The sequence below is a fragment of the Pseudorasbora parva genome, chromosome 9, assembly GCF_024679245.1.
Source record: "Pseudorasbora parva isolate DD20220531a chromosome 9, ASM2467924v1, whole genome shotgun sequence".
NCBI classification, from domain to species: domain Eukaryota; kingdom Metazoa; phylum Chordata; class Actinopteri; order Cypriniformes; family Gobionidae; genus Pseudorasbora; species Pseudorasbora parva.
This window is the reverse complement of record NC_090180.1, coordinates 32,005,335-32,020,705: the sequence shown is the minus strand read 5'-3', so window position 1 is coordinate 32,020,705 and position 15,371 is coordinate 32,005,335. Positions and strand designations below refer to the sequence as shown.

The 15,371-nt window shown below is 38.7% G+C and overlaps 2 protein-coding genes across 5 annotated transcripts in view; one reads left to right on the top strand and one right to left on the bottom strand.

The window, feature by feature from the left end:
• Nucleotides 1-8,225, bottom strand: part of c8a (complement component 8, alpha polypeptide) — a 33,958-nt gene extending 25,733 nt beyond the window's left edge. The window contains exons 1-3 of the mRNA XM_067452272.1: nucleotides 8,062-8,225; nucleotides 7,885-7,996; nucleotides 7,451-7,598 (exon numbers count right to left, since the gene is read on the bottom strand). Of these exons, the coding sequence (XP_067308373.1) occupies nucleotides 7,451-7,598; nucleotides 7,885-7,996; nucleotides 8,062-8,162 (361 nt within the window). The 5' untranslated portion in view covers nucleotides 8,163-8,225. The remainder of the gene's footprint in view (nucleotides 1-7,450; nucleotides 7,599-7,884; nucleotides 7,997-8,061) is intronic.
• A 2,404-nt stretch (nucleotides 8,226-10,629) lies between these two features.
• Nucleotides 10,630-15,371, top strand: part of si:ch211-188c16.1 (uncharacterized protein LOC562677 homolog) — a 30,960-nt gene continuing 26,218 nt past the window's right edge. For all 4 annotated transcript variants that reach the window (XR_010907596.1, XM_067452250.1, XM_067452248.1 and 1 more), the window contains exon 1: nucleotides 10,630-10,768. Coding sequence is in view for 3 of the 4 variants with exons in the window: in XM_067452250.1 (XP_067308351.1) it covers nucleotides 10,760-10,768 (9 nt within the window). In the remaining variant the exon portion in view is untranslated. The remainder of the gene's footprint in view (nucleotides 10,769-15,371) is intronic.

Below are 15,371 nucleotides of genomic sequence, written 5' to 3'. Positions count from 1 at the left end.
CCATATTTGTTTTGCCATAACTTTAAAATCGGAGGGAAATGTTCTCTTGGTTCACAACTCATTTTGAGGTATATGGCCCAGATAACAATGTACACATGAGGGCCATAAGTGTTTGAGCTATGGCACGAAGTGAGAAAGGATGACTTGTGGTAAACCTTTGGATTATATATGGAAAAACACAGGACACCTGAAATCAAGCGCAGCTGAGCCGAGGTTTCACACCTCAGGTGGTTGCATCTCATTAGTGGAATGAATCTGACTGATACGGCACCATTTTCTCATCTGCTCTCATGAGTTTTCGGTCACGCATATCTTCAGGTAAGTGAGGTTTTGTCATTTCAAAGTCTTTTTAAGGTTATTTTGTGCAGCATCATGTATTTGTTTGAGGTGTTGAATTAGCCTCAGTTGAGTGTATTTACCATTTCAATCCCATGTGTAATCCAGCACACAGTCACTGATCAAGTCACTGATTAATGACTTAAAACTCCGGACTAGTTTTCTTGCATGCGTTCGTTTTTAACGCACCTCAACTATCGTACAGTATCATGACAGTTTTGATCTTACAGTGTGACATGGCTTACAGCACTGATTATGTTTGTACAACTTGACATGGAACAATTGTGAAGGACTATAATAAATCTAAAAGTGTGCACCCGGGTTAAGTTTTGTTGTGGCCGCAACAAAGTTAGTTAGTTTTAAATCTTAACCTGGCTAAAGATAAATTACAATGATTAAAAAAAAGTGACAAATTATGACAGAATCATATTTTTGGTTGAACTATCCCTTTAGTTTAAGATTTATTTTAATCATAATTATGCAGACCTAGCTTCCAGGTTGTATTGCTGTTAACATTATTTAAATGTAACTTTTATTGCAGGTGCAGTTGATTGAAACAACGCCAGTCCCAGCAACACACTTCCAACACTGATTAGTGTCACAATTCACCAGTGTGAGCGCCCGTGCTCACCACCAGAGGCCACTCCAATCCACACAGTCATTCTATCATAAACTACATTACCCATTATCCTTTGCCCGGACTCATTAGCACTCACTGTTTACACCTGTGTCTCATTATCCTGTTTTCTGCCTGGTTATCTCTAGCTGTGTCTCATTTCGTTAAATTTTGAAGGCTGCGTCCTCCGGAGGACACGTCCCGTGTAGGATGCAGTATACGGAGTGTCCTCAATCAGAATTAAACGAGACGTCCTTTGTAGGACACACAGGCAGGAAGTATCACGTTGCTATGCCAACAAGTTCAGCCTCGTTACGCTCTCACGCCAGTTATATGAATAAAAATTATTTATAACTTGAAAATGATTATGAAATGTTTCTTGTCTTGACAGCAATGTACTGTTCTAAACGTTTAAAATGCACTAAACAGTTGTAATCCTGTTTACCACAACTATCTGTTTGAGGTAATAGAGCTTAAAAAAACCAACAAAAAAGCTTGAACTACTTAATTTAAACACCACACCTACGCTCGCATGTATATCTGGCGGTGGTGCCGTTTTTTCATATAATATAAAAAAAAAACCTGACGGTTGTTAACAGAGACGCAAAGAATTGTGGGTTATCCCCAGCCGTGAAGGATACACCTCATGCACACTCCGAATTCCTGTGAAAGAAGGACACATTCGAAGGTCGCGTTTGGAGAGTCCTTCTCACTTTTTTGAAATGAGACGGCCTTATGACGTATGCACACTTCGAATGCGACCTCTGGAGGACGCAGCCTTCTGAAATGAGAGACAGCTTCTGTCATTCACTGTGAAGTCTTGTTTTGTGTACACTGCATTTCTGAGCATTTTCCTCGGTTTCATGTCTCTTGGTTTGTTGAATAATCGTTTCCCGGATTACCCGTTTGCCTGTCTCTCCTGTCTTGTTTGCCTTTTTGGACTGTTTGCTTGTGTATGACCTTTTGCCTGCTTTTGACTATGATTGTGGATTACCCTCTTAATAAATACTGCATTTAGATCCTCCTACCTTTGTCTTAGAGCGGTTCTTTACATTTAGAGACTTTTTTTTCTCTTGTGAAGTTGTTGTTTGTTATCTTTAGCAAGTTACTTTTTTTTTTCTCCTTTTTCTTTTTTTCCCCTCCCTTCTACTTGAACCCAACACTTGAAATTTGGTGTCACACTTTGAATGTTATTTATATTAATATAAATGGTTTCTGATTAACTGTAAATATTTGTCAAAAGTAAATTATTGAATACATTTTTGTTGTTGAGTGTTGTATTTACCATGGAGTTAATAAGACTTTTACATAATGCTCAAAGTTGCATGTGGGCCACATAAGGGTCATTAGATTTTAACAAAACTCAGCCATACTAAAATTCCATATAAGGCCCACATAAGGGCCACATACAATTGTATTGTTTGGCTCACGTTTGGTGGAGTTATGGCACTGCTTTGGCTGTGCTGTGATAAAGAAGAAGTGGGTCAGATCTGGGCCGGCAAACACAATCTAATCTGGGCCACATCTAAGCTGTTTATCTGGGCCAGATCTGGCCCAAAGGAAATTTACTGACTGGGGTGCATTGTAATCAAGTGAAAATCGCTGCACGGCATAAATGATCAATCTATTAGGCAGTCTATTGGCGAAAGTACTTTTCTTCTTGCCTTCTTCAAAACAAAAAGTTGCATTGTCAATGACATAGGCATGCTCCGGCCCATTTCGTTAAGTGCAATGTGAGAGCAGGCCAGCGGAGAAGTAAGGAGGGGTGACAAGCAGTGTTGCCAAGTCCGCGGTTTTCCCGCGGAATTGGGCTACTTTTAACCACTTGCCGCGGGTTGATTTTTTATTCCGCGGGTTAAAGGTTTAACATATTGCATCAGCTATATTTAGCTGAAATGGTTGTGTTGAAATAAATATTTTACTTTAGCCAATTCATATTCCACCAATGATAACAAGGATTCTAGGATGATGACATAAGCAATATCGTTTCAGCATAACTGTGCTGATAAGCGCACACTTTGTGAGGTACGGTGGCACTGCTGGGCTTGTTCGCTAATGTGTGTGTGTGTGTGTGTGTGCGTGTGTGTGTGTGCTGCGGCGCGCTGTGCGCGCACCGGCTGTTTTCGTTTCCATGGTAACCGAATGCGTGCTCTCCAGGGTTGTTGCTGGTAAAGAATAATTTAAAAAATAAATGTCATACACAGAAGAATTTTCTGTAAATTAACATTTAATGAGGAATATCTTGCAATGTTTATTTTACATTATTTTTAATTTGAAATGAATTTCACAAGTTTGTGGTTCACTTCCACTGGAGTTGTAATTCTGCATTTTCCCGCCCGCATCCATTACGTTTTTAAGCTCATCAGCTCATCATTACGTTCATCAGCTGTCAATCTTAAGGTAAGATGATTTTATTTATGAAAATAGACTGTTTATAATTACTTATACAGTTACTTACTTATACTTATACAATTCTCTTTTAGTATAAATGGTGTGTAGTGCATAACACTACCATAAAATGTGTATTGGAGTGTTATATTTAGATTTTTTTGGTATTGGGCTAGTTTTGGGCTAGTTGGATTGGCCATTGGGCTACTTTTGGGCTATTTTTGATTGGCCATTGGGCTGGTTTTGTTGCGAAAACCTGGCAACCTTGGTGACAAGGCAAACGTGCCTAGTGTGAGTACACGTAGCCCTGTCTCAGCCGGAGAGTGACACTGTAGTCTCCAGGGCAAAAACAAATACTATCGCTGTCTGGCAAAAACGGGTGCAAGTCCCCAGTACGCTTAGAGGAAGCAAGGGCAAGAAGCAGAGCATTCTTAAGAGAGTGCTTCATTAAAGCGATAGATTCCAGTGGCTCAAATGGGGGTAGAGAGAGAGTCTTTAGGGTCCTTTGCTAAGTCCCATCAGACAGAAAGCACACCATCAGACAGAAAGAGCAAGACTGATATTTACTGAACGAAAAATTAACCTCGCAAAATACTTTTAAAAATGCTGGTTGAAATAAAATGCTGCGTGAGCTAAACCAATATGTACACAGCAAATTACTGAGGGATAAAAACCTGGTGTTGGGCATCTAGTGATAAAATCTGGTGTTAATTTACAAATATTATATGCTTTATCACTTGTTTAGTGATAAAGCACAGTGTTTCCTTTGGGTGATAAAGCACAGTGTTTCCTTTGGGTGTTAACAATCAACATCTGCGCATGTGCAGAGCATTTTAAACTTCCCAGCTCATCCTTCGGTCTCTCCATCTTTATGGATTTCCCTGCACACACAACGGTTACAAGGACAAGGTATAGTATAGTATTATTATCTTATCAACTTGTGATTTATTAATGAGCTTGTATAATGAGTAACGTAGCCGATGTGGTTGACTTAACTCTGTTAGCGTTTTTTTTTTTTTTTTACCTTTTTTGCTTTTGATCCGCCATTCAGTTTAACATAACTGAATAACCCCCACTAACACACTAAATTCGTTAATGGAGGACGAGATTTACGTAAGTGACTTAATTTCGTTGTACTAATTTTGTAATAATGTAGCAGCATTAACATTATGTGTCATTTTTTAACTCACTGGACTTGGATAGTTATTTCTTCTCATTTGGCATAACGTTAAGTATCTTTAGGGCTTCCAACCTTTATAAGACCTTTTATATCTTTCACCCCGTAACTACGAGTTAATTCTGGTGTTTTGAAATGTCATTCAAATGAGAAAGCAGACGTTAATCGAATGAATGAATTGCTCTTAATTTTTTTTTTCTTGTGTGACGCCGGGGCTCGATCCCTGGCCGAGCACCCAAGGGGGTAATCTAGCGCTCGGAAAGCGTTCCACCCCTAGGGGCTGCCATTGCTAACCAAGCCATCACCTGCTGTTAGCATCCCATTGACTCCCATTCATTTTTGAGTCACTTTGACAGTGAATAACTTTACATAAGAGGCGTTTAAAGACTCCATTTGTCCATTGTTTATTTCTAAAGAAACATGACAATGCATAAAAGGCTCCGTTACCTTGTATCTTACACTATCGCCCCGTAGAAGCTGTTTTTGTAAAAATAGGCTAACTATTGCGTCATAACCAACGCGACTCTGTCGCACAGTTGAGAAATTACCGTATAGACCTGAGGAGACGCTCGCAGGCAATCTTCTACTGTCTATGAGACAGTCGGGGGGACGTGGAGACATAAAGTCTGATAAAGTCAAGGGGGAAGAATGGGGAGAAGCCCGTAGTGAGCCAAAAGCAAAGGGAGAAAATATTTAAACAACGTGATTCAGCTTTCACTTTCCACAACTACTAGAAGACCTACAGCTGTCAGACAGGAGGCTCACGTCACATCTACGTCGTCAAGCTCAGTCTGAGCTTGCGCAGTTCGCTCAGCCATCAGGAAGTGAGTGCTCCTATACTGACATCACTTAAAGCCGTAGAAGGCAATGGGATCCCTCCGTCCATTTCTTTTACTGTCTATGCGAGCACCCACGGATAGCACGGTCCATCATTGTCGGCGCTGCGCATACTGATCGGCCTGCAACATTTTGCGAGTGAAATGCTCTGTGTGTTCTAGCAATCTTCTCGTGGTACTTTGATAACATACGCCGACCATTCTTTACAGCGCTCCAAAATGTCGAAAACATCGTAGGACACGCTTTTCTTCATGAACTGCTTCAGTCAATATATAGAAACTCAAGATCGAGTATGAGTGTGCAATGTCGTGGAATGTATACGTCAATTCTCATTTTGGCGTGCATATGATACGCAATTTATGGCGTATTATACATACGAACCCCCCACCCCACTACCTTAAAACCTACCCAAGAGAGCGTGTATATACGCCATAAAGTGCGTATCATATGCACGCCGAAATGAGTTTTGGCGTATTCCACGACATTACACACTCGTACTATTTGACATTTTTCGTCTTATTTTGTATTAGTTGAGCAGACATGCATTAGTGCCCTTCCATGCGCGATTTTTTCTGTACAACTTAGTTCTAGCCTTTTCTAGTTGTAGCATTGTAAATCTGTAACAGTAGTGCTTATGTTTTGAATGTAACGTTTTCTTGCTATGTGTTGGTATAAAAAGAATCTGAAGTAAAACACAAAGTGACCTGATTATTTTGAGTCTTTTAGTTTGCTTTCTGCTTTGGAGGATTTTTGTTTCATGGAATATTGTTTATTATTGCAGAAGGAAACCACTTAAGGCCACAATCTATGGCATTTTTACTCTACAAACCTAAACGATCCTGAAAGGAAGACAGGCTATGTAAGTATCTCTGCTTGTTGATTGAAGATGTTTGAAACTTTATATCTTAGATTTTTTAATGTGTTTGTTTTAACCAAATTTGTCTCTTTAACAGGAAAGATACTGTGTTTGGATCATTTTGAGGAGCGCTATCAACGCCAAGATCGTGGGATCGATAAATTGGGAAAGCAAGAACTGACAAAATGTAAAAATGCGTACATTGAATGCAATGTAAGTCGCTTTGGATAAAATCATCTGCCAAATGTAAATGTATTAATTTATAAAGGAATAGTATTTTTTATCAGAATGGATTACAAACCAGACAGTTTTTTAACATTAAGGTTGATTTAATATACAATGTTGAATTTTTGTATTTTCAATTAAAACATTACTTGAGGAATGTTTCTTTGTTTAATCTTGTTTGAAACCCAGTAGAGATTTATCATGGTAAGATATTACATTGGAGTATAACAACAAAATGTTATATTCAATTGTATGTGTGACAACAATGGCTTTACTGTAGCGATTCCCGCCGAAAGCAAGAACTGACAAAAATGTTTTTTTTTTATTAAAAATGGTATTGAATGCAGTGTAAGTCACATTGGATAAAAGTGTCTGCCAAATACATACATGTAATGGAATTGATATATTACAATTTCAATAAATATTCAAATAAATTTGTAGTCACTTGATTTTTTGGGGGAAAAAATAAAATAATATATATAAATTGTTTTAAATTTCATTCACAGTGCCATTTTAGTATTTAAATATTTACATTAAATAAACATTAAATACACTGGGTGTGTGAGATTAATCACCATAAAGTGTTAAATGTACACTTATGAGTAATACATTTCTCAACACCTTGAGTGACTAAAAAGAAACACTAACACAGTGTTTGTATAACGAACACTTTCGTCAGTGTTGTTTTAACACTAGCAAAGATGGACCTGTATGTTCACCCAGAAAGTGATAATTTTAACACCCGTGGTGATAAATCTCCCAACATGTTTTTTGCTGTGTATGTTCAGCGCCCAAGTCCCACCCTCGAAAGTTCCTGAACTTTGAAAAAATACAACCTCGCGAACAGGGCCGTTAGGAGGGGAAAATATTTACCCGTTTAGACCCTAGTTCCTGCGGGCGAAACGCACCGAGTACCACCCCAAAGTTCTTAGTTCCTGGGGAAAGTTCCTGCGGTGGAAACGAGGCTATACATACAGATAAACATGTAGATATAAACACAGGTAGAAATATTTACCACCAAGCCCACAAGCAAACATGTCTCCACAGTGGTCTTCTTGGAGCTGGCACTCGCCCTCTTCATGACATTCACTTTTTTCCCACTGACTGTGAAAACACTGCTGACCACCAAACTGAGATGGCCGTTCCAAGTACTGGAAGCGAAACTGTGAAACATCACAAATGGTTTAAATATATTTATTTTCAATGCATCTTATATGTGTGTTAACAGTTGCAATATGATCAGTTTAAAATGTTGCTTATGTTTGCATGGCACCAGAAATTAGAGCTGCAAACTTCTTCTGATGCATGATGTTCACTGGAGTGGGCAGATATTTTTAACTCATGCACTTATTTCAACTTCATTACATTGAACAAAAAGTTCTTGTTTTTTTTAAATATTTGTTGGTTTGTATAAGTTTTACATTATTATTAATAAAATTCGTTTTTTACCGTCCTATTGCTACATGTGTCACAGGGTGACCACGTCGACCAGCTCTTGAGTTTACAGTCGATAGGAGGGGGGGTATTAACTCCTCTGATGTGTCTTGAAGATGGATAAGCCCTAAAGAGACAAAATATTTGAATAGTACAACATGAAGTGCTCCTAAAAGTAAAGTATGTTATTACCTGTTGCTTGATGATTCATCAGGAAATCTGGCAAAAACATGGTAACTGAAACATTCTAAAAAAATCCCAAACGTACAAATAGAAAACAAAAATCTGCACATAGCTGAGATAGTTGGGTTAAGATTGATCTGAGACCTAGGTCCAGTCTGCAAATTGTTTGTCTGTATTATTAATGTTTGACAGGATTTTGGGGAAAAACCTCTAGTCAATTTAGCAGAAGGCTCCACCTCCAAGCACATGACATAAAAAAACCTTCACATGGACAGTTAGGGTCAGGGGCGTCAGACTAGGGGGATAAAGGGTACCGAGTACCCAGGGCCCAAGGCAGGGGGGGTGGGGGTGGATGGACCAGATTGCATCTATTCCATGTATTCTGGGCCATTATAAATGCATGTCAATTTGAATACAATGCATAAAAAAATTGTAGAAAAGCATGTAATGGAAGAAAATTACCATTCCTTTAACCCTAAGGCTTTACCAAAGCACACATACACAGATCAAGCATAACATTATGACCACTGACAGGTGACGTGAATAACACTGATTATTTCTTCATCACGGCAAAACTGGCAAGCGTAAGGATTTGAGCATGGCAAAAAATTTTGCTGTTCATTTGCACAATGAACATGGGTAAGCGCTGGGTTTCTGAACTCTCAAAGTGCACTAGAAAAATACTCTATTGCTCTCTTTAGGCCCATTTTATTGAATCGTTTAGAATTTAGACAAAAAAGTCTACAATAAAAAAAAAAAAATTGTAGATATTTAATGCCACATTTGTAGAGAGAATGAGGTAAAGTGAGACCTTTTTTTTACATTTGCTCCCATCTAAGCAATCTAAAATGATATACAAGTCAAATTGCACATTTCCCATTAATTAATAAAATTCAGGATGTTTCCTATAGCAATGGGAATTTTCAGAGAGTAAATTTTCAGGACGAAGGTCAGTGAAAATATGATTTTTTTTTTTAAGTCATCTTGTTTCTAAGTGGGTAAAGTGAACCACTTACTTTTTCTACTCTGAAACTACCATAACGTTAGATTCCTGACAGCTAGCTTGACAACCACACATTCCAGAACTAATGTTGGACTATAACAGAATCATGGGGATTGGTCAAGTTAAGCACTTTTCCCCCCTAAACACTTGAAAGTAACTGAACAAAATCAAATACAACATAATATAATTCACAATGTCTTAATCAACATTCAATTGACAGATAGATACCAGTCAGTTATATTAGAACACAGTCTGGAGGTACGAACACTGGACCCTTAGAGCCAGTGTCTGGGGGTCAGAGCAAACGACAATCAGAACCAGCTAGAACAGGCTGGGACTCAGAACACAGGACTAGACCCACCTGGATTAGAACATCAGCCATCACTCTACAACTAGGCCTACTCTGCAGTCCAGCCCTGAAGGCTATAAAGAAAGATGAGGAGTTGCTCTCTCTGTGTAGTTCCTCCAGGCCTTTTAGGTTGAGGCAGCTTCTTCACCACATCCCTTATAGGAACATGCCCATGTCTTCCTGGTGTATAGCCTTGGCATGATGGCTTTTCTACAATGCTTATGGCATTAAAAATAAAACATATGTAATGCAATATTACATTCAAATATGTTTAAGACTTAACTTGTGCCTCATGTCTCACTTTACCCCAAAGCATTTGTCTCACTTTACTCCACCACCACTTTTTTGTTGTTGTTGAAAAAAACGATCTTTCTTAGCAATTCAGGCTAATCATCAGCTAGCACAATCACATGGTTTAATATGTTTGTAGTTCATCAACATGTATGATATGTTACCTACCTGAATCACACAGCAAGAAAATGTAGTTTTACATGAAAAAAAAGAGGGGCTTGAAAACATAGCGTAATGGCCATATGACCACAAATGCTGTTGACTAGATACAGGGGTGGTGGGGGGTGGGAACTCACGTCACGTTCCCGTTCTCATAATAAAAAGGAAGATTTGTAGAAATAACACATATTAAAAAACTTGATATTGTATTAGATGATTTCTTAATTGCATTTAATAGATTCACCCTTATAAAATTGGCAACTGGTTTGTGAAAAAATGTATGCATGTTTGGGCTGTTCTCACCAGCAGGGGTCAGCAGCGTGTGGCGTTTCCTGCGCTTCCAAATAGTGAATCAAGCAATTGATTCATTGAACTTTCGAAAAGCTTCGTTTCTCCCGTCACTAGAGATAGTATCAGAGAGTATCAGAGACTCTTTAAATAAGAACGCTTTAAGAACGTTGAAAGCTTGCAAACTTTATAATACATGTATTTGATTTACCTATGGATGTACATATTTGTATGTATTATGTGTTTTTGCTCTGAATTTTTATATCCCATGGCAAACATATTTTTTTCTACTGTTTCTTGATACATTATGTGTTATTGTTCTTTGAATTAAAATAAATAAATAAATAAATAAATAAATAAATAAATAAATAAATAAATAAATAAATGAGGGCATGGCATAAAGACCCACTTTTATTCCAGCCAATCAGGTAGGACTACATGGCGACCATACGTAACTCAATTAATATTCATGAGCCAATCCTTCCAACAGAGTAGGCGGGAGGTTTAATCAATCAATAAGAACAATGTTTCGCCTCCTAAACGCGTTTTGCAAATATTTTGAAGATATTATGTAATACATGTCACCCATGCTTGGCCGAGAAGGAGATTAAACTACGATGGAACAGGTAAAGAAAATGTTTGTGTTAAATAACAAACAACTAATAATAAAAACGCCAACAGATCATATTTTGTCAAATGGATCGATGTGTTTAAATGGGTAAATTAACGTTAGTAGGTAGTTAATGTTTTACACTGAAATGCATTATTCCAATCAATCTTTACGAAAATTAATCTTGGTTTTATTATTGTAAAAGTTTTTGGCAGATTGTATACCATTTGTATAACCACATGGTTCCACATAAAACATGGGTGTAGTAAAACTGATTAATTTGTGGTTAGCATGGTTTAACTGGAGTTGCATTGGTTTTATTTGTTGTAAAAGCATGGTATATATATATAAAATACACAAAAACCCCATGTTTTTGTGTGTGTGTGTGTGTGTGTGCTAATTTGAAGTTACCATGGTTTACCTATAGTATGTTTTTGTTGTTGTAAAAAACATGGCTAATTTGTGGTTACCATGGTTTGCCTATTATTAGGGATGGGTTTGACTACTACTTTGAATATTTTACACCGTCTGTTGTGATGTGTGGGCCCTTAAAATGGTTAGTTAACCCAAAAATGAACATTCTGTCATTAACTACTCACCCTCATGTCATTCCAAACCCATAAGACCGTTCATCTTCGCAACACAAATTTAAATATTTTTGATAAAATCTGAGAGCTCTCTGACCTTTCAATAGACGGCAATATAATTACACTTTCAAGGCCCAGAAAGTTAGGAAAGACATTGTTAAAATCATCCATGTGACTCCAGTGGTTCAACCTTATTTTTATGAAGCAACAAGAATAATTTTGTGCACAAAAACAAACAAATTAACAGCTGCACGATTTTGGGAAAACATCTAAATGTTTGTTTTTTTTCTGGTTGAAATGTAGGATTTAAGAAAATGGATGGGTAGGCTTATGCAAAATCAAAATGGAGTCCATCTCTTGAAATGAAATATCGTGGAGAAAGCACCCCAGTCAACTGTTACACAGATTCAAGCTGACCTTTAAATACAAAATACTCTTTCATCTCACACTATCCATTGCAAAGTCAATGTAATAAGGTAGGAGACCAAAGATGACCCCAAAAGTCTGAGATATATAGACCTATATAATGCCGCATATTTATACAGTGCCTTTAGAAAGTCATCGTATCCTGTTAAAATCTTCACTTTTTGTCCCCTGGAAATATTGCACCCTGGAAAATAAAATAAATTAAGTCTTACTTTTTTGAGCTGTATCTACACATCATAACTCTTATCATCAAAGTAACATAACATTTTAAAACATTCTGGAGTATTGTTAAAAATGAAAATATTTTAATTACAGCGCTGGAAAAGTCATCTGTCCCCTGATTTAATTAGTCATTAAACTTTTTTGGTATGCCTTTATTAGCTTTGTACACCTAAATTGGGGAATATTTGCCCATTCTTAGTTGCAAAATTGTTTAAAGGTGCACTATGTAGTATTTTTGCAGTAAAACATAAACCACAAGGCCAGTGTTATATATGTTGTTTATTTGAGTACTTACAATATCCCAAATGTTTCCAACTATTTGTAAATTGTGAGAAAATTGCTATTTGAATCAAGGACCTGGGATGTTTCAGCATAGCGTTTGAGGGAGTTGCCTGTCAATTGCGTCATATCTGCGTTACCCTCGGTTTTATTTGGCAGAAGCGCTTTTCTCTTAGCAGTGTAAACATGTCACAGTAGCCCCGAGCGAACGCACAGAGTAACGTCATAACATCATTTTAAACACACTTAAATGTATCTAATATGATAAACAGCTGCTTAAACCTCGTGATTGGAAAAGCGGAAATACTGCAGGCGCCCGGCGACTGTGTCCCGTCCTGTCATAATAAAAGTCCAGGTGCTCGCGAGCTGTGTGTGTGTAACAATCGCTCCAGCGGCCATGCTCAGCTTTACAACACTCTGTGTTACAATACTACAGTAACTGTAATAACCGCATCCATGACCATGATTTCTGCCCGTGCCCTATTTTCCACCGGCTGTAAGGTGAAGACCACATGTCCCAAGATACTGCGCTCAAATATGGCATCATCAAACTACGCCTTTGTTTTGAACAGGTGACCTCTACTGGATGGAAAGTTGCATAGTGCACCTTTAAGTTCTGCCTAATTCTATGGTGAGCGGTAGTGATGGGCAGACCGAGGCTTCGTGAAGCACTGAAACGGTTGAAGCAAATGTGTCGAAGCTTCCTGCAACCTGTCTGACAGTTGTAGGTCTTCTAGTAGTTGTGGAAAGTAAAATCTGAATCATGTGGTTTAAAAGTTTTCTCCCGTTGCTTTTGGCTCACTATGGGCTTCTCCCCTAGCCTAGAAATCTAGACGCACCCTAGCGGCAGCAAATTTAATCTGCCCGCAAGCGTCGTCTAGGAACTCTCAATACCCTTCTGAGCTGTATTCCTCACAATCTGGATGGGCCAATCACGTCGTGTATAGAGTCGGCGGACGGGGCCATAATGACGACGGCCGAGTTGCGTTTGCATGCTTCTAGTAAACACAGAAACTGGCGAACGGCGGCGGTCTTTCGAATCAGCTTTGACTGCGACTCTGGAAGACTTGGAGTTAAGCTTTTCTCTGAGAAAAGAACAGAACGGCACTGAAGTCATTCTTAAAAAGGAAGATGTGTTCTGAGTTTAGCCGACCGGATACGGCGAAAGTTTAATCTGTCAACGAGCTCCGCTTCACCTTCGTTGCTCTGGTTGGTGTAGCGCTATCCTATCGCGTGCAGAGGGAGTTTGAAAGACAACCGTTTATTCCGCCCCTCGGATTGAGCCCTGTCTATGGTAGAGGTTAGATCGGGCTCAAAAAATCAAGCCCGACCCTACCCGAGCCCGTGCACGTTGTGTCCGAGCCCGGCCCGGCCCGACACATTAACTGTAATTATGAGCCCGAGCCCGATTTAAATCCGACCATTGTTCAATACGTGGGCGTTTTGACGAGAACGAGCCTGTAATGAGCAAAGCGCAGCGAAGCGGACTGGTGAGGCTCATGATAAAACTACATTTAGTTTTCAGTTTTCTCCACAGCGACTGTACAGCCGAATAACATTTTGTTGCAATATTGTCATGTTTAACACTTTGAAGCTGCTTTGAAAAAATCGTCATTGTAAAAGCGCTATAGGATATAAATAAAGTTGACTTGACTCCGCTCAATAATCCGCAGGCGCGCGCTCATGATCCGCTCACCGGTAAACTGATGTCTGCTCAAATCCAGCTCAGACATTTATCTGTAGCTTACTTTATTGTTGCCATTAAACAATGCGTTTTTTTCCTTCATATTTATGTTTAAATATTATAATATTATTTTTACATATTTCATCTGATTATGATTAGTGAAAAGATGCGAGTGGGTCAGAAATGATTTTGGTGGTTATATTTAGTTTAATATTAAGTTTTGTTTTGTTGAAAGCATTTTTTTCGTTTTGTTTAAATTGTATCTTAATTTAAAAAAAGGTTTCTTAGGCCAATTGCCTGGATTTAATAAATAAAAAGCAAAAAGCAGACTATAATCGTGAGGTGAAGTCGTGGGAGTGATCGCTTTCATTCATCATGCACTGGAGCGCGCGTCTCATAAATAAACCGAAACTCAGCAGGCTACTCGCCTCACAGACATGAGAAATATGCGTATAGAAAGCTTGAAATGTCCACTTTTAAACGAAACGATTCGAAGATATTTAATTAAGCAAAGTGCAGTGTTGACGCGAGCAGCTCTTGACACAGAGCGTTTCTGTTTATAATGCTGCGCTCCATCACTGCACGAGCTGTGAGTTTAACACGCATTTTTACACTAATCCTGACTTGTGCAACTTTGTAGCCTACACATTTGTTTCTTAGTTGTTGTATTAGTTCTTACTTTGCTAAATATGTATATATAATTTCTGATTATAGCATAGCTTTCTGCCCACCCAATTAGACTAGTAAATTTAAAAAAAAAAAAACGCTTGATCAAAGGCCCGGCCCTACCCGACCCGAGGATAGTGCAGAGAAATCTCAGCCCGACCCGGCCCGCGGGACGGTTCGGGTCATGTTCGGGTTGGGGCTCGGGCAGAGAATCTAAACTCTAGTCTATGGTGAGTTTCCAGACCAAAAATCTTGATGTGGGTCTGGCTTGTCAGGCTACTTCTCCCCATTCTTCTCCCTTGACTTTATCAGACTTTATTTCTCCACGTCCACACGACTGTCTCATAGACAGTAAAAGATTGCTTCTGAGCATCTCCTCCTGTCTATACGGTAATTTCTCAACTGTGCTACAGAGCCTCTTTGGTTATGATGCAATCGTTAGCCTATTTTTTACAAAAACAGCTTCTACGGGATGATAGTGTAAGATACAAGGTAATGGAGCCTTTTATACATTTTTGTGTTTCTTTAGAAATAAACAATGGACAAATGGAGTCTTTAAACGCCTCAGATGTAAAGTTATTCACTGTCAAAGTGACTCAAAAATAAATGGGAGTCAATGGGATGCTAACAGCAGGTGATGGCTTGGTTAGCAATGGCCGTCCGTATGGGTGGAACGCTTTCCGAGTGCTAGATTACCCCATTGGAAACAACACCCGACTCCCGTCTCCATGACGCCATCTAGTGGTCACTTGTGT